Source organism: Pleurodeles waltl, chromosome 3_1 (genome assembly GCF_031143425.1).
Source record: "Pleurodeles waltl isolate 20211129_DDA chromosome 3_1, aPleWal1.hap1.20221129, whole genome shotgun sequence".
Lineage (NCBI taxonomy): Eukaryota > Metazoa > Chordata > Amphibia > Caudata > Salamandridae > Pleurodeles > Pleurodeles waltl.
The window spans coordinates 382,097,439-382,116,705 of record NC_090440.1 but is presented as its reverse complement, the minus strand read 5'-3'; the positions used below and the strand labels follow the sequence as shown (position 1 = coordinate 382,116,705).

General features: G+C 40.7%; 1 protein-coding gene across 2 annotated transcripts in view; it reads right to left on the bottom strand.

Moving 5' to 3' along the window:
- The window catches only part of ADAMTSL3 (ADAMTS like 3), a 2,197,206-nt gene that overhangs the window by 1,784,675 nt on the left and 393,264 nt on the right, over positions 1–19,267 (bottom strand). For both annotated transcript variants that reach the window (XM_069222572.1, XM_069222573.1), the window contains exon 3: positions 12,204–12,323. In XM_069222572.1, coding sequence (XP_069078673.1) covers positions 12,204–12,323 — 120 coding nt within the window. The remainder of the gene's footprint in view (positions 1–12,203; positions 12,324–19,267) is intronic.

Here is a 19,267-nt window from a genome sequence, read left to right as displayed (position 1 = left end):
TCGAATAGTAGTAACCAGATGCCCAGAAACATTCTCTTTGCTTTCTGTTTTTTTTTTTTTTTTTACAAGAGACTGGTACTGTCCAAAAGTAGTTTTTGCAAAATAATTTTCATAGAAACTATTTCACCCTCTGATTAGGGTTTATTGTATTGAAAGAAAACTAAATTTGCTTTTTTCTTTTAAGTTCACAAAGTTTGTTCATTAATTTGGTGAAATAAAAAAAAACATTGACGGAGTTTGCAAAGATTCACAATTTTTCCACAGCTTCAAAACCGTAGCATAAGTGGAATTTCTAGGCTCAGCAGATTACTCACTACGCTTCCAAAGGCCCTAGCTAAACGTTTTGTGCTTATATTCTTCACAACAGTTTGGCAAGGGACATGGTACTGGCCAGTGATGGAGCTGCCTATACTAATCCTTTGCAGCACAATATTCCTTGGTGATAAATGCAAGCCACTGCGCCCCATCAGAAGTGAGATTCAAATCTATAAATTTATTTGGAAGTGGGGGCGTGTTCTACTTATGGGTTGTGCCCATAAGGGTTTCCTTCGCAAGGCACGCCTCACAACCAGACCCCAGGCACCCTCATGACTGTAGAATTTCCTGTGATGTAGCTGCTGGTTTCTTAGTATAAGGCACACAGCATTGAGCTGTCTGCCTTTAAACCCCGTGACACACAACTACTATCCTGTCAAGCTAAATATGTCATGCAGAAACCATTCACTAAAAGTGTCTCTAAACGTACTCCTATATTGACTAAGACTACGAAATACATGTGAAAAGAAAATATACTACTTTCAACACTATAAACAAAGGTCATTGTTATTCGTGTGTAATGGTATATGAACATCAATTTCATATTTAAAAATAAAAGCTGTTCGAATAGGTTTTGGAAGCAAACAAAATAGGGAATCCCATGCAAACGCAATATTCCACAATCATTTGGTAAGAGGAATACATCACAAATAACATCAGCCTTTGGGGTTTCTACTAGGTGGCTTTTCCATCTGGTATGAGTTTATACATACATATGTAGTGTGGTTAGGCTTCAAAATGGAAGACTGTATCCTAGGTACCACGTGTTTTCTGTTTAAAAAATATTTGTGGAAACAATTTAATAGGATGGTTGAAGACACAGATGGGGCAGTGGCTGATGATAGAGAGATGGGACTGTAACGAGGGCAGGAATTTATTATGCCGGAGTTGATGTGCACTTTATCTACGTTTTTTATTAGCAGAAGGTAACCAGAGAAAAAACATATGCCAAGAGGGATCTGAGGAGGAAGTGGCTAGTTAGGATTGTGTATATGGAAGCATGTGGTGAAAGGAAGGGGATTGTTCAATAAAGTGTTAGTAATGATAAAATCAAATGTTATTGGAAACTTGAGTAGCCACGTGATAAACTAAATAAAATGCATTGAATTTGCTTACCATAGAATAACCAATAAAGCTGTCTCCAGTAATGTTAAAAACATCAATCATACCAGAAAGAAAAGAAGTGCAGCATGGATTATCGTAGAGAGTAATTATCATCCTTGACAAAGTGTAAGTGGGTAAGAAAAATAATAAAAATGATTGGGTAGGTAAATAAGTTATTATTTACACCTGCGTACAAATAATAACTTGATGAGGTGTGTTTAGATTAAACTAAACCAAAAAAAGGATTAGAATATGTAATTAAGCTCCACCATTCCCTTTCAGCACACCTACGTGTATTAAAAAAAAATACTAAGCATGTGTAAAACAAAGAAGCTGGCAATGTGTAAGATTAGTACACGCCCTGACAACATGGACAAGCTCGACCCACAAAAACTAGTGGCGACTGGTGATCTTTGGAAGTGCTGAAGCATGGTAAATTCCAAGAGTATACCTTTTGTTTTTCAAAACTTGCCTTGGGTGCCCCCTGTATGTTGAGTTACTTCCAGTGTGCTAATGCCAGCATTTTGTTATTCATACACTCTTAGGTAGTCACTATGCCACAGTTTTGCCATTGATACTGCCTATTTACCATTGGCGACTGATATCACAAAAATTACCTCCAGAGCCAGCATTGTCTCATAGTTTGCTTCTCCCAACCCAATATCCATGATTGCCAACAATTAACTCCAGTATGCCCGCACCAGCATTTTTCCATAGGTGTTAGCAACATACTAAGAAATACTTACAGTATGTCACAGCTGCACTTTGTCATTGGAGCCCTCTTTATGCCAAGAATTACCTCCTATATGCCAGTGAAAGCATGTTCACCGGGGTGCCCTCAGAAGCCAAGAACTTTCTTGAGTATGCCATAGCCAGTGGCAGACTCACAAGCATAAACATGATAACAAGCATATTCTTACACTCTTTCACTTACTCTCACTTATACTCACTCCCTGGCTCATTCACTTTCTCTCCTCTTTACTCACCCTAACTCAATCACATTCTCTCACTCAAATGCACTCCCACTCACACACAAACATACAGTCACACTCACTGATTCTCACTCACAAACGCACACTTTCACACTCACTTAGTCTCTGGTATACAAGTGCCCTGCTTTAAAAAATAGAATTCAGTAGGCCGCTCAGGCCTCTGTGCCACAATGCAAGTACACTTGCTGCACTATTGCTAACTATGTCCCTGACTGTTAGAAATGGGGTCTTTGGTTGGCAGTCAGGTTACCCCCTGTCCAAGCAAGGACCCTTACTCTAGTCAGGGTAAGAGAGAATCACCCTCTGCTAACCCCTGCTCACCCCCTTGGTAGCCTGGCACAAGCAGGAAGGCTTAACTTCAGAGTGCAAAGTATTTGTACCAACACACACAGTAATTTAATGAAAACACCACAAAATGACACAACACAGGTTTAGACAAACAGAAAATATTTATCTGAACAAAACAAGACCAAAACGACAAAAATCCACCATACACAAATCAAGTTATTAGTTAAAATGTAAAGAGAGTCTTCATGTCCTTTTAAGCACAATGCAAACGCTGTTAGAGTGAAAATGTACCTGGATTGCGTCAAAATAACCCACACAGTGTGCGTCAAAAAAGGTAAGCAGTGCATCAATTTCTCACACGCAAGCGAGGTTGTGCGTCGTTTCTTCTTCTCGGCTTTGATCGGCGTGTGTCATTTCTTTCCCCGCAGGAGAGAGAGATGTGTCGATCCGGACAAAGCACCTCAGGTCTAGGCAGGCTTATGTTGATTTTCCGTGCCCAGTGATGTTGCATTGTTACAGCCTCCGTCAGCAAAGCCGAGCATCGTTTCTCCAGCCGCATGCGTCGATTTCACAGCTGCGCTGTGTCGATTTCATCCGTGGAGCCGGTGGCGTGTCGATCTTTAGCCACTCTCGGAGGTTGCGTCAGAAATTTCCACGCACGGCGATCTGTGAGTGGATTTCCAACCTTGGTCCACCAGCTTCGCCTGTCAAGGCCCCAGGAACTGGATAGGGCACCATTTGGCAGGGCAGGAGTCTCAGCAGAGGCTCCAGGTGCTGGCAGAGAGAAGTCTTTGCTGTGCCTCAGATTTCAAAAACAGGAGGCAAGCTCAGTTTCAAGCCCTTGGAGAGTTCTTCACAAGCAGGAAGGCACACAAAGTCCAGTATTTGTCCTCTTGCACAGGCAGAAGCAGCAACTGCAGGATAGCTCCACAACTCACAGTCACAGGCAGGGCAGCTCTTCTTCCTCAGCTCTTCAGCTCTTCTCCAGGCAGAGGTTTCCCTTGGTTTCCAGAAGTGATCTAAAGTCTGTGGTTTTGGGTGCCCTTCTTATACCCATTTTGCCCTTTGAAGTAGGCTTGCTTCAAAGAAAAGTCTCTCTTGTTTGAGAAATCCTGCCTTGCCCAGGCCAGGCCCCAGACACACATCAGGGGGTTGGAGACTGCATTGTGTGAGGGCAGGCACAGCCCTTTCAGGTGTGAGTGACCACTCCACACCTCCCCTCCCTCCTAGCACACATGGCTCATCAGGATATGCAGGGTACACCCCAGCTCCCTTTGTGTCACTGTCTAGAGACAGGTGCAAACAGCCCAACTGTCAAACTGACCCAGACAGGGAATCCACAACCAGGCAGAGTCACAGAATGGTTTAAGCAAGACAATGCTCACTTTCTAAAAGTGGCATTTTCAAACACACAATCATAAAATCAGCTTTACTAAAAGATGTATTTTTAAATTGTGAGCTCAGAGACCCCAAATTCCACATGTCTATCCACTCCCATAGGGAATCTACACTTTAATCATATTTAAAGGCAGCCCCCATGTTAACCTATGAGAGGGACAGGCCTTGCAACAGTGAAAATCGAATTTAGCAGTATTTCACTGTTAGGACATATAAAACACATTAGTAAATGTCCTACCTTAAACATACACTTCACCCTGCCCATGGGGCTTCCTAGGGCCTACCTTAGGGGTGCCTTACATGTAAGAAAAGGGAAGGTTTAGGCCTGGCAAGTAGGTACACTTGCCAAGTCGAATTTGCAGTTTAAAACTGCCCACACAGACACTGCAGCAGCTGGTCTGAGCCATGTTTACAGATCTACTAATGTGGGTAGCACACCCAGTGCTGCAGGCACACTAGTAGCATTTGATTTACAGGCCGTGGGCACCTCTAGTGCACTGTACTAGAGACTTACCAGTAAATCTAATATGCCAATCATGGATGAACCAATTACATACACATTTTTTATAGGAGCACTTACACTTTATCACTGGATAACAGTGGTAAAGTGCCCAGAGTAACAAAAACAGCAAAAACAGAGTCCAGCACACATCAACAACCTGGGATACAGGCCAAAAGTAAAGGGAGACCACTCCAAGGAGGAAAAGTCTAACACTGACTACAGCTCCCCCTCACAATCTGCCCTCACTCACTCATTCAAACACTCAACCTCCTTCACTCACTCCCACACACTCACTTTCACTTATTCATACTCACACTCAGTGGAATTGCTTCTCACTCACTTTCACTGACAATCCCAAACACATTAAACAAACACACTCTCACTAAATCTCATTCATTCCCAATCACTCACAAACACAAGCAAAGAGATTAAACACTAGATATTTCTTGTATTTACCTTGCTTCCTTTGCCCACAACTCTAAGGCGCCATGAGAAATCAGGGCAGGAAACCTTCACTAGATATTGGAATCAGAATGACATAATTCTGAAGCTAGACCTGGCAGCAAGGTTAGAATCACAAAGGGGAAAACCCACCTAACCCCTCCCCCAGTTTCTTGACAGAATTGGAAGCACAGACCTATCAGAAGTGGTACAGTGATTGGGATCCTACCACTGCTGCTAGGCCTCATGGATGCACTGATATGCACCCTGGCAACCACGATCTAGTAGGTATAATGTGCTACCTAAGGCATGCACAGTATGGCTACTAAATGAAACAGATTGTGGCTGTGCTAGGGCATTGGAACTGAAATACACCCTTAAAATGTACAATCTAGACATCCACGTTCAGAGTGCTGTGTTTTTAAACAACACTCTGTAGATAAATCATCACTCAGTCCCCCCTCTTGCTTCTGTCTTCAGGTGCTTGGTGGAGAAACCAAGAAGGCTGACCTACATTTTTTGCGATTTTCATGGAAAGACAAAAGTTGTGTTTTCATGAACACTGCTAAATTAAATAACTAGCACTATGGGCAGAGGCTCAGAGGGTTATGTGGCAGCCAACAGGCAGGAAGACTGTTCCCCGAATCCCCTTTTGAAGAGCCACAACTTACAGAAACAGCACAGGAAAGGGGAGAAAGATGCACCAACAACTGGAAATATGAATGTGGAAGTGGGCATGGGGGCTAGAGCTACAGGATTGTTTAAGTTACCAAGGAACACCAGCAGAGAGTAGGAACGTCGCCCTGACATGTTCTGAGTGCTTAATCAGCATTTCTATTCTGGTAGGTATTATTAATTCATGTATATCTAATAAATATAGGAGAAAAACGTTGATATCTGAAACCACATGTGAATTCACACAAATAAAAATAAAGCACAGTCATTTCCGTCTATTAGTAACTTAATGAATAAAACAAAACTACCAATGCGAGAAAGACAACAGAGGAAACAACTGAAAACATTTAACAGAAAAAAAGATGAAATACTAACAATAAGTAGTTATTTATAAAATGAATGCTACTTCAAAATCAAAGTAAAAACTAGTGGGAAAAGCAGAATAATTTCACCGTGCTCAATATTAATATTTTGCAATATTCTGCACAACAAACACGTTTTTATAGCCCTTAATGTCCTTATTTGACTAATTCCACCCTGGAATCAAAGTTCAATTGTTGTAATGCCTTCTAGCTGCTTACAAAAATGGATACTACCCTCCGGCCAAGCCACTATTAGGCATCTAACCTATATTATCCCAACAGAGACAGTGTGAGGGTGGAGTCAGAGGCTGGCAGACAGCTTCTTTTCCTACCAAGACACGTCAGTAACCAATTGATTATGCATTTTGCTCTGAGAAAAGTGACAGCATTATTAAGAAAATGAAGTCACATTATACAAGGTGGATATGTGTTTAGGTTAATGAAGATTTTTATCAGCTGTCCTTGCAGGTTTTATTCCTTCTTATGTGCACTAGGCAATTAGCTTTAGGTAGTATTACCAAGTATAATTTATGTAAGTAGAACCTCATCTAGATGTTGTTGCGAGACCCGGTGTGGGCATCGTGAATCACTGCCTTATTTGACCATCTTTGACTTTTAGGTGTCTTTCGATGTCTGATGGATGTAGTAAGAATTTTCCTCTGCATAGTCAAATTGAATTTCTTTGGCCCTTTTCACACATGATGTTTTTGTAGTGTCAACACCATCTGTTTTGGTGGACTTGGGTCTAACAGGCAGTACACATGGTGGTTTGTTGTGTGAACACCATTTTACTTTTTGGTGCACTTTGGTTTAACTGATGACACAGTGTATTTTGGTTGAATACACGTACTGTCTCATTGTTGATATTTATTGCATATATAGGCATGATCTTGGTTTTGTATTTTCTCAACACTGAGTCCCAAGGATGGTCTGATGGACCTCTGACGGCCATCACAGACCAAAGCATCAACTACTCCTCCTCATTGACACACTATATTGGATACCAGGATTTTACTAGGTTGGACTGCAAATTAATTTACTGGCTTGGGTTAAGAGGTGGCCTTCAACTCCTCCCTGGATCTTTGGATGAGACTGTATACATTAATATATTGTGATCTAGGTGGGAGTGTATACACTGTTGATGATCAATGGATACATGTTTGTAAATTATTTGAACTTGTAGTTAGTATAGTTCTTTTAAACAGCACATACCTGTATGTTCCAATTTTTGGAGATTGGACCTGTTTTGACCATTGGGATTGCACACAAATAATTCCAGAATATTTCCTCTAGGAGCATTTGTCTTTTGCACTTTTTGAAAGTGGACATTTCTCTACTCTTGCAGCCCTGTGTGCCAGCAGCCTGTTTCTCTAATACATGTCTGGGGAGGGTGAGAGCAACACTTTGTGCATTCCCTCTAGACAGCCACAAACACAGGAAGATTAAGTGTGTCTGAGCACCTGTATGCATTGTGATGACTCTTCCTGGGCAAGAAAGGCGGGAGGGGTTGACACATACACCTGAATAAGAGTGCCTGTCCCCATACAAAGGTCTCATTACCCTCTACTGATAGGCTGGAGCCAGGGCTAGAAATAAAGGACCTCTGTGCACTTCAAAGACCCTTCTTTGAAGTCACCCTATTTCAAAGTCACAACTGGCCTCTGACCCCACCAAATTAGACACTTCTGGAACTACAACTGGACTCTGTCAGGAGAACTGCTGTGTTGCATCAAGGCTGTTACTCTGCTGGACTGCTGGCCTGGAAGGACTGTTTTTCTGTTGTGCTGGCCTGCTGAAGGAGAGTTGGGCTCTGCCTTGCAACTGAAGTGACCTCCAAGGACCTGATGGTTTGCCTCCTGTTGCTGAGACTCAGGGATGTCAAAGTCTCTACCGCTGCTCCTGTGCAAGATTCACTGGAAGAGGACCATATACTTGCACCAGAGAAATCAATGCATCTCCAGTCTGCTTTGAGCAGAACCCGCACATCAACCCTGTTGTGGGAGTAGAACCGGCACATCTCTCTCCGAACCAACGCATTGCCTTGAGAGTCCAGCACTTGGAACTGCGCATTGCTGTTGCAGTGACTCAGAGAGATCGATGCATCCGCTCAACTTTGCAGAGAAATCCGTTGCATTGCGCTTTGAAATCAACACACCTCGGCTTGGCTCTTTGTCCTCAGAACTGATGCATCTCCACCACTGCACGAAGACTATCGATCGACACCTCGCCTCAGCTGCAGGCCCTGCATCAATGCATCACTCAACGCATTGCTCGTCTGTACCCCAAACCTTGCTATTACCACCAGAATCAAGGTAATCTCTTAACCAGGCCTGTGTGACTCTTGTCCCCAGCACCCACTCCATCCCAATCAGTCTGAACTGTTGACTTTATCCAAGTCCAGCACAACCCCCATATGTGCCTATTACTTCTAAGTGCCTGAACTCTTTTTATTCTTCAAAAATTCTTAACTCAGCTTCTACTCATTGGAGTTTTGTCAATTTGGTCTTGATTTATTTATAAAATATTTGTCTATTTTTTAACCTGGTGTAGAGTTTTTTTGTGCTGTTTGCACTGTGTTACTGTGTGTTGTGTAGCACTGATACTTTACACATTGTCGCTTTAGATAAGCCTGCCTTCTCTGTGCCAAGCTACCAAAAGGCGAGCACAGGGTATTTTTAAGTGCGTATTTGACTTACCCTGACTAGGATTGTAGTACCTCCCTATAAACGATGCATACTCTGACAACTAGAATCCCAATTTCTAACAATCCTTCTCCCTTTAGGAGATGCATTTTTGTCTTGCTTATGCATATTGCTCTACTGATTACAGCTAGTTTTGCACTTTATAAGACCATATGCATACATAAAGTGTGAATTCATGTTTTGTGAGTAAACGTATTTACAAACATTATAAAAATAAACATCTCCACAACTAAGTTGAACTTAAGTGCACAAGTGGCTCTGATAATTCGGACCAACTTTCACGCCATACAGTAGATGGAATTTTCAATCTACTCTATGTCCAAACAACACAGCGTGATTTAGAATATCAAACATAGAATGCTTTTAATAATTTCATCCTACCTCAGATACACAGATTTCCTCTCTAGACTTGAGCCACAGATGATGTAATGAACAAAGTGTTTTGAAATGAACATTATGAACAAATGAGGTATTGGACAAAACTATATAAAATGTTAGCATGGATTTAAGAATATTTTATACAAAACAATATGAATAGTCATGAGAATAAAATTGCGAGAACAGAGTCTTACAAAGTTCACTACAACAAATAAAATGTGACAAATGTTACAAGCAAAATTAAGCATCTAATTGCAATTTCTGAACTATTAACAAGTACTCATGGGAAAGCAAAATAATAGATAATAAAACAGAAAAATAAATGATGTATTTTATGGATGAATATGTTTTCATTCCACTCACTATTGCTTAAGAATATATATTTTGGATAATAAAGAAAGATTACAAGTTAATTTAAGTACATCATTAGTCAAGAAATAAATATTGCATGACAATATTGATTATTATAATCCATCCATCCTCTTTTAAAAGCAGGTAAAATATACTTAAAACATAACATGGCTCAATCTTCGCGTATAATTACTCCATTCTCAGACTGTCCCATAGTGAAAAGCAAGATGTTCTACAAAACAACTGGGCTTGAAAATATGTCCTCATGCAATAGCTGTTGGGGATAGGGCTGTGGCTGAGAATGTCCAGCAATATATTGGGTGGAGGAGGTAGTGCCGCATTACATCAAACTGCTCCTAATGGTGGGACCGGCAGTGGGAAAAAAAACATTGGCAGATGATGGGGGGGAAGGGTGAGGGGAGCTAAGGAACCCCCTCATGCTCTATGATGGTCAGGGGACATGTACTTGTGCATGATGGCTGAAAAAGCTACTATATGCTGGGCATAGGTGCCCCAAAAAATGGAAGAAGGTATGGAGTCCATGGAGGAGGTACCGAGGCCTAAGATGGTACCTTGTCCTGGGACATGAATGGAGCTGATGAGTGGGTCAGATGAGTAGGCAGGGACGGTTGTTTGGGTGAAAATAGGTTGATTCAGTTGTCAAGGTTGTGCCATTTTCAATGCGTAGAACATGAAGGGACACAGTGGCCGTTGCTGGTTGTTTGTTGTATGTTACAAACTCAATAAGAATATATATAAAAAAAAAAAGAACGTCCAGCAACAAGACTCAGCACAGGTAAAACCATTGATTGTATTGTGATGGCTTCACAAAAGGGGAACATGAAATAAAGTCCCCAAAGGGCAGTATCATTGGCCAAGAGGAGAACTCTAATTGTCACACATTTCAAACTTGAATGTTTTTAAAATCTTTATACATCCTGGAAGGTACAAAATTCAAATTAAAATATCTTGCTAGAACTAATGGAAGCATTTTGTGTAGTCATGGCTGAAAATGATTTGAATTGAGGGAACGTGAGGAGGAGGAAAAAATCCAGAGTTGTGGAACTTTTCTCACCTCTAACACATAAGCTACTTTGGCCAAATGTGACACATTTCTGGAAGCTAGTTCTACTAAAGCCTCAAGAATAACTACATAACAACATTATTTTAAGTTATACACAACATCCCGTTTGTTGAAGCTGTAGTGACATTTATTCACCCATTAACAAAAGCTGTTATTTACACCTGTAGGTTTCCACCTATAGCTGGTGTAGTTTAATGGGTTATAGGGAGTTTTCGCAAATTCCACAAGTACTCCTACACAATTGCAACACTTCTAGATTTTCAAAAATGCTAGCAAGCTTCATCAGTCACACTTGCCTGGTTGTTTATGGTTTACATTCATCCATGTGTAAATCCAAACCAAATTAGCATTTTGATTTCATTTGTCTGTACCGGGAAATTCCCTGTGAAGAAAATCCTTCTCCTTAACCGTTTATATTTATTTAATATTTAGAAAATTTCCTTGCAATTTCTCACCTTTGATGGGGACTTACTCATGACCTTGACTGGACAAAGGGCCAGATGTAGCAAAAGTTTTTACCCATTCTGTGTCTATGGGAAAAAGTGTTCGTACATATAGCCCTAAATCACCAGCAATATCCATGGTGTGAATGGGCTGTGAAAAGTTTGCGAATGCCCACAAACCTATGTTTGTTTGGCATTCTCTCACACTAAAACACTCCCTTCCTACTGCTGAGAGTAGATTTACTCTCTCATAACAATGGACCTCACTTGTGTGACATCACATGTGAATAAAACAATTTGTCTAAATGTACGTTTTTTGAAAACCTAGAACTTGAAAGTTACACTCCTTCCTCATGCCATTTGTTCACCTTAGTTAAACATAGGTACTGACAAGACGATGTGAATCAGCCCAAAAATATTTATCTACCAATGTCTTATTCTCTGAATGGTTGAAGTTCTGATTGTCGGCTTATTACTTTGGCTTTTTTCTGGTTTATTATCTTTGCTCTTCCTCTTTCAACTTTGTGCATCCTGATTTAGCAATAATAAACGGTGACACACAGAGATTATTTTGTAAAAGAATGAGTGTTGATGCCCAAAGCTCGTGGCCTGTCCAATTAAATGTTGGCTTGCCAAATTTCAAGGCAGCATATTAATAAATTCCACTCATGCCTCTTGAATCCACCCCACATAGTCCCTGTCCCTTTATTTCACTCTTGCATGTTCCTGCTTTCTCCCTTTGGGATGGTGTTTCCATCTCTTTTTGTCTCCTTTCTGTTTTGTGTGCTTTTCCCTCTCTTGCTCTCTGCAAATCTCTGATGCGGAAAAGTTAGTGCTGGTCCCTTAAAATAATTGTTGATGTCCATTTACCCTCAAGCAACCACAGTCTCAAACTAAGCACTGGTTACATCTCCCCTTTGCCCCTATACCATGGGTTTGAAACTCACATTCTTGTCCACAGCTTCCTATGACAACAATAACTTTGCTACACTGTCACTGAAAGGAAAGGAAAGAATTGTTTTTTGTGCCACCCTGCAACGGATGATCAAACAACATGTGATCTCACCTGATGTTTCCTTTTTAGAGCATACATCAAGGGCTGAAAATAAACTTTAGATTTCTTGTGGGTACACACAAAGTAACACAAGGTTCCTGATAGCTAACAGACCTGATCATCAAAGCGGTATGTAAGGAACTGCTCTCCTGTTGTGTCTTCCAGGAAACTTCCTTGAGGGGAGAGTGCAAACTCTGGAAGGAAATATGCACCCTGGGATTGCTCTCCTCCATCCTGCAAAAAATTCATATTTAGAAATGTTATTGTTCACTAGTAGAAATCTCAATTTAAGACTAATACTAATATCACCAGCGTATTTATGAAAAGCTTAGAAGATAATACTTTGCAGCTAATTAATTTTGTAACTCTTAATCAAATAAAATCTAGCTAGGGAAACAATGCAGCCAACCACAATTTTTGAATAATAATGATGTCTCTACTATATAAATGACATCTTGTTCTCTTTCTGGAAAAAATAAGTCACACCGAGTCACAATTTTCAAAGCCTACCTCACTCACATCATCTTCCCAGAAGCTCACAAAACAGGCCAGATCCTTCATTTCTGAACCACAACAGACTAGGCTTGACGACCTTATTCACTACTAGACCATCACCCAACTACAAAATAATTGAAAAGGCAGTTTACGCACAACTCCAACATCACAACAATGCAATAATCTCTTGCATGACTACTAATCTGGCTTTAGATTATACTACAGCGCTGGCACAGCTATATTACAAATCATTGACAATACCCTCATAACAACAGTCAAAGGTGACCTGCCTGATGATTCTGCTGGGCTTTTCAGCCACATTTGAATCCATGAAGTACCAAAACCCCTCCATTTCACACTCTAAAGCCTTGATTGAGATTCATTGACAACTTCCTTCAGTGGCTCTACTCCTTTCTATCCAACTGAAACTGGTTCGTTTACATAGGCACTTCTCAATTCCGGAAGATTCCCATCCGGAGGGTGTCAGAACTCTGCTTCACGGCCTCCCAGACTAAACACTGGCTACCCTTACTTTCATCCCGAATGCTTCATCAAAAGCCTGAAGAAAAATTACCACATCACCTCCACTCCACTAGGTCCTTATGACAGTGCATACTAGCTGCATCAAGAAAGCTAACTGCATCATGAACAAAGCCACGACAACCTGTATTCCTGCCTATCTGCCTGACAAGCTTATTAACTCCATTGGCTCTCATCACAATTGCATTCAGGTCACCACCAGACTGGAGACAAAGAAGTGCAAAAACTCAAAAAGACTCCAACAGGCCTTCACCATTTATGCACCTAAGATCCTAAAAAACATTCCTGCATCCAAAAGGATCAAATCAACCACTTAGCAAAGAGGTGAAATACTTCCCTTCAAAGAACCTTCCATCATGACAAAGAAACAGTCCACCCCTGTTCTATGAGCCAGCTTCCCCTCTACACGCCTTTTAATTTTATCCTTGCCCTAGAACCTGTACACCACTCTGGCGTTCTTTAGTTGGGTTCATGTTATCCATATATTGCATACATACATGCATATATAACACATGCATACATACATAAATTGAACTCTTTAAATAGTTATACCATCAACATTTAAGACCATGGACCATGCTCATGCCTTACTTTTGGCAATTCGCAACCACGCAAAAGGAAGTTAAACTAAAGATTAAACAATAATGTACCAAAAAACATAAAAAATGCATTAGTTACTTACCACCAAACACTGAAAGAAAATCAGTAAAGATAGAATGGAAAAAATGGATATCACCATTTCAAGGCAAGTTAACAAAGGCACCACTAATATGGGCTCCGGAGAGGACTTGATAATATTGAATTCGGAATGGTTAAACAAAGTGTCAAAGTTTGACTGACTCATAAGTGTAAGCTGTCAATACAGTCTAGTGAATTCTCAGATAAAGGTATTAAACTAATCTGTCAACTGGATCTTCCATTCAGTGAGGGCTTTATGAGCTCACACATGGTGGGTCACTTGTCACAATGATAGAATATGAAGAAGATCGAAGAGCTCTTGGTGGCATAAAGAGCCTCTGAGCAGTTAGGTTTGGATGAATGTTGAGCATCCGCTAAAGTAGAATTCCTTTATGGATTTTTCTTTTGTGGGACTACTGGGTCTCAACAATGCACAGGGGCTAAAGGTTTATGGATGGCAAACAGTGCTCTATAAGATATTATTGGCATTGCAGAGCGCCTTGTGTTGGATTTTGTGGATGTGGAAAAAGCTCTGAGTGAGCAGAGGTGAGAGCAAATGTGTAACATTCTTCCCCAAACAAGATGGTGAGTAAGAAACACATCTGTTTATTCATAATGTCCAGTAGTAAAATCATCAACCATCCAAGCCAGCATCTGGACACTGACACCCAGATCCTACTAAGGTTCTAGAAGTGCATGGTGCCTGCAGAAATCCAGGCTGCATGAGCAATAGCAACCAAAATGGACTACAAACCATAGCACATCTTCCCCTATGAAAACTGAAACATTAGGACTCAATAAAATGTCCCATACTATATGCAAGAAAACTATATTAGAAAAGATGTTAACATAGTCTAACGAAGAAACACATAACATCAGGCAAAGAAAACAGATACCAGGAATGGATCACCTCATGATAATGTCACTGTGCCAATGTGGTTGTTTTCTCTATCTGGTTGACATTTTCCTCAAAGCACTGCTTTGACTGGTGTCTTTCATCTGTACATTCCCATCATAAATACACCATATTTAACCAGTGTTGACTTGCTCCAATCATTACCAGAGTAAAAGATTACAACTTGTTTTACCTGCCTGATGACAAATGGAGCCTTAAAATATGAAATTCCCTTCCTTTTCATGCCATGTTTCTTGACTACAACTGTATCACCCACATTCCAAGTTTTATTCAGAATGGTGTTCTGAAAGTCATATCTGGTTTTATACTGCTTCTGACACTCCATTACACATGAACACCATCCCTCCTTGGAAATGTTATCAATACACTTTAGACACACTCAGATTCAACAAAGCAGGATTGAGCTCCCAATGAATCTTCTAGCCCCTTAGTGAGAGAAAAGGTGAAATAGATATGATACTGTTTGGTTTGTTGTGGTATGCCCATCCTGCTTCCCTCAACACATTATTCAAGGAATTCCTGGTGTCAATTGTTCTCTGTTCACCCTTTCTGCCAGACCATGTGCCTGTGATGACCAAAACACTCTTTTCTGATGGATAATAGATTGTTCCCTCATAATCTTACGCATTTCATTGGGCACAAATTGTACCCCATTGTCAGTCATCAAGTAGTTAGGAATACTCTCATGGGGGGGGGACTGTTCTTTAAGAAACCCAATTACTGAGTTAGAGGGTCATTACGAGTGTGGTGGTCTTCAGACCACCATACTTGCGGTGGCAGTCAGGACTGCCGCCAATGTGGCGCTCTGGCTGCCACATTACAACCCTGGCATTCGGACCACCAGGGAACTGCAAGCTCTGCCAGGATCTTGGATCCCAGAGGTCTGGAGGTGGCAGAGATCCTAATCTGCCAGGGCAGCACTGCATGCAGTGCTACCGTGGTGATTACAACCTTGTTCTCCGCCAGCCTTTTCACGGTGGTAAGACCATCAGTTGACAAAACGATTTTCTTACAACAATCAAAATGTCCCAAGGTATGTCATCTACCAATATTTTGTCTGACTGCTGAAAACGTTATAGCACAATCATCTGTCCAGGCAAACTTGAAACCTTTCTTCTGTAACATCTCAACACCTTGGATAAATCAGCAAAATTAGGATTAAATTTAGAGCAGAACACAGCCAAACCTAAAAAAGAACAAACCCGATCCTTGTTCACAGGTGTTGGAGCATCAACTATACTTTTTAGCCAAATCTAACTTTGGGCTTATCCATGAACGTCAGTTCAACAAAATGCCAGGGGTAGAGGAAGTAACATCACAATTTCATCTTTATTTTCACTCACACACACATGCTTACAGATACACACACGTTCACTCATACATACACTTTCTTTTACATTAGCACACTCTCACCCGCAAGCATGCACACAACATACATTTAAAAGTGCTTTTTACTTACCTTAGCTACCAAGAAGGGTCATATTCCAGCTAGTTGTACTCCATTTTTATTACACTAGTAGTGAATAATACTATATTATTCACTATTAGTGTAATACAAATAACTGACTGAAAACAAGGAAGTAGCGCCACAAGCAAAATCCATAAGGACGAGCTGCCCCTGTGTTCCTGGCACTGAATTTGCCACCTCCGAGGCCAGGGGTCGCAAAGGCAGTGCCAGGGGTCACAAAGGGCAAGTTGTGAGGTCGCAGCTGGGACCCATGGCGACCCCTAAATGACGTCCATAGGCTCATCCTGTCCCATATATTATTATTATTATTACTATTATCCAATTGTTTGATAATGTGACACAGTCCTTTAACTTCCGGTAGGACACGTTTGCGCTGGATGACTTGTTTCATTGTCATCATTAAGAACTGTTGCACTGCCTACTTGGATCCACGGTATCACGTGTCCCGATTCTTACCTTGGCTAGCTCTGTTCATGTCGAGACCTGTCATCTTTGAACAGTAAATCTCCTCTCTTAGTATACAACTTCTGTTTTAAAGATTAATCTTAGTAAGCAGGGTCCACCTGGGCAGTGATTAATTTAAGCTTGTTGTTTCCAGTGCAGAGCACCGTCACTTATTTTTGAGGGCTGGCACTTAGTTTTCTCCCTCAAGAACTTACTACCAGCAAAAGACACAAATGGGAAAGACAGAGGAAGAGAAAAACAAAAAAGCATCAAAATGGAAGAAAGCTGCAAGAGTGAGCTGAAGGGAAGGAAGTGCCTGTAAATGGATTGAAGAGGCCCGCGATGGCTTCAGGATTATGCTGTCTCAGTATTTCATGTGCACACGTATAATTGCAGCAGTTGCGTGTTTAAGAGCAATGCTTTGAGCACCCGCACGTTTTTATTCACAAATTAAGCACTGCACCTGGGACATTTCTTTCCACTTATGACTTGGTGCCCAGGAGCCCCAGGTGGCATTGCCTAATGTAAGGCCAGCACACAGCTGATATTATCTTCAGCCATGTCAGCCCCGTGTAATTTCATTTCCTTAGGGTTTCCCACCATACAAGTGGGAACTGCTGATAGGGAGAAGTGTGTAATGGTGCATTTTCTTGGTGGAGTATATAGACATCTACCCTCTCCCGCTATGTATGCACTTGTGTAATGGTCATTACAGAACATTCAGTAGAAACATGCAGCTTTCAATAGCAGTATTGTACAGCCATTTACATAACAAAAGCCCAGTTGTTCAGTGCTCAGTTTGCACCCTTGTGGCTGCTGCACTTTTTCTCTTTATCTCTGTGGTCCTCTAAGTACATACACAAAAACACGCGGTGTTAATTACAATATGCTGTGGCTCGATCAATTGTGCTCATTATGTAACACTAGGTTCCATGTGGGTGCCCACAGTGTAAAAGGCAAACAGTCGAAGTTATGTCCTAAAACGTTATTGTTACTTTTAAGAACAAATAGTTAACACTCTGTTTTGCTTCAATGTACAAGCCTTAGCAGCTGATTAACTGGAGCAGTTTCCCATTTGTCAGTCTTCATTTCTCAAATAGACAAATTATATGAGAGAACATTCAAAAAATAGTACCTATTCACATTCTACTGAATGGAAAGACATAAGTAATTATTTTGACTGACTGGTTTAAAACGTATAAACGGAATACCTAGAAGGCAGTTTTACTGCGAAGTATTTTTCTTCCTTTGTTGAAACACTGCTGGGGATTTTTCATGGGATTATAGAATTACAATATAGTGAGTATCCATGTCTTTTGCAATATACACTCTCTGTCTCTTTCAGTCCACTAACGTTCCTTTTTGAGCACCAGGTAAGAACCAGGATCCTTAGATCTCACACAATTATGTTAATGGGTTTAATCGTTTTAAATTGTGTGTAACTCAATGATCTTTAACATGCATAGAACACAGAAAGAAAGCTTTTACCAAGTTTCTCAGCATCCAAAATTAGCCTCTTGATCATGGGTTGGACACCTACTAAAGAGCACTTTCTTTATGTTTATGCTGATGAAAAAATAATTTTGTACATGATACACAGTCAGCCATGAATGGCTCCTGCTTATTCATGTATAGTTGATCAGCGTAAGATGCGATAGTCTTTGTGAGGGTAAAAGTAACTCAGGTCCTACTACTCAAGTAGAGCCCAACTGTTGCATTCAACAAATGCACTTGACGCTGTCTATTCAGTCAGTGCTTAATTTGTAAGTAAAAAGGTGCCGGTGCCCAAAGCCCTCCTCCTAAACATGCGGCTGCTGCAATTAAATGTGTGAACACAGAATACTGAGGCGGCGTAATCCTGAAGTCTTCTCGGGCCTCCTCAATCCATGTAAAGCCACTCCCTGCCCCTTCAGCTCACTCTAGCAGCTTTCTACTTTTACCCTTTGTGACGCTTTTTTCATTTTTTCCTTCCTCCGTCTGTCACGGATGTATCTTTTGCTCGCAGCAAATGCTTGAGGCAGAAGAATAAGCACCGGCCCTCAAAAACAAGTGTCGGTGCTCAGCACCGGAAACAACAAGCACAAATTAATCACTGTAGTCAGTGGGTTTGGACACGATCAGTGTTCAAGAAAGAAGATTGCAACTAGAATGCCTCACAGGTCAGAGCCCCACAATATCACATTGCTGATTTCAGCAGAAAGATTTGTTTGCTGTATGTTCCCACTCAGTCTCACAAAAACACAACCTGTTTTACTTTTTAAACTATGTTAATAAAAACAAAAATGTATAAATCCCAATATCACGTGTTAATAATTTAAATTAAATTCTATTAAATTGAAATTAAGACATTTGGAATACATTTCTTAAATGTAAAAGATTATTTAATGAACAATAATTAAAATAACTTTACACTAATACACTACCCAACCGTTCCTCTTACACCCCACAACTCAATAGAAAATAAATTTAAAACAGAACTGTATGAATGCAGATCTTTAAAACTAAAATATAGGGTTATAGTAAAAAATGGCCTGAATTAGATATTGGCGAATGGGTTACTCCATCACAACAGTGACGGATATCCTGGTCGTGGAAATCTAAATCACATAAAAAATAATGGAATTTAGATCTCTGCAG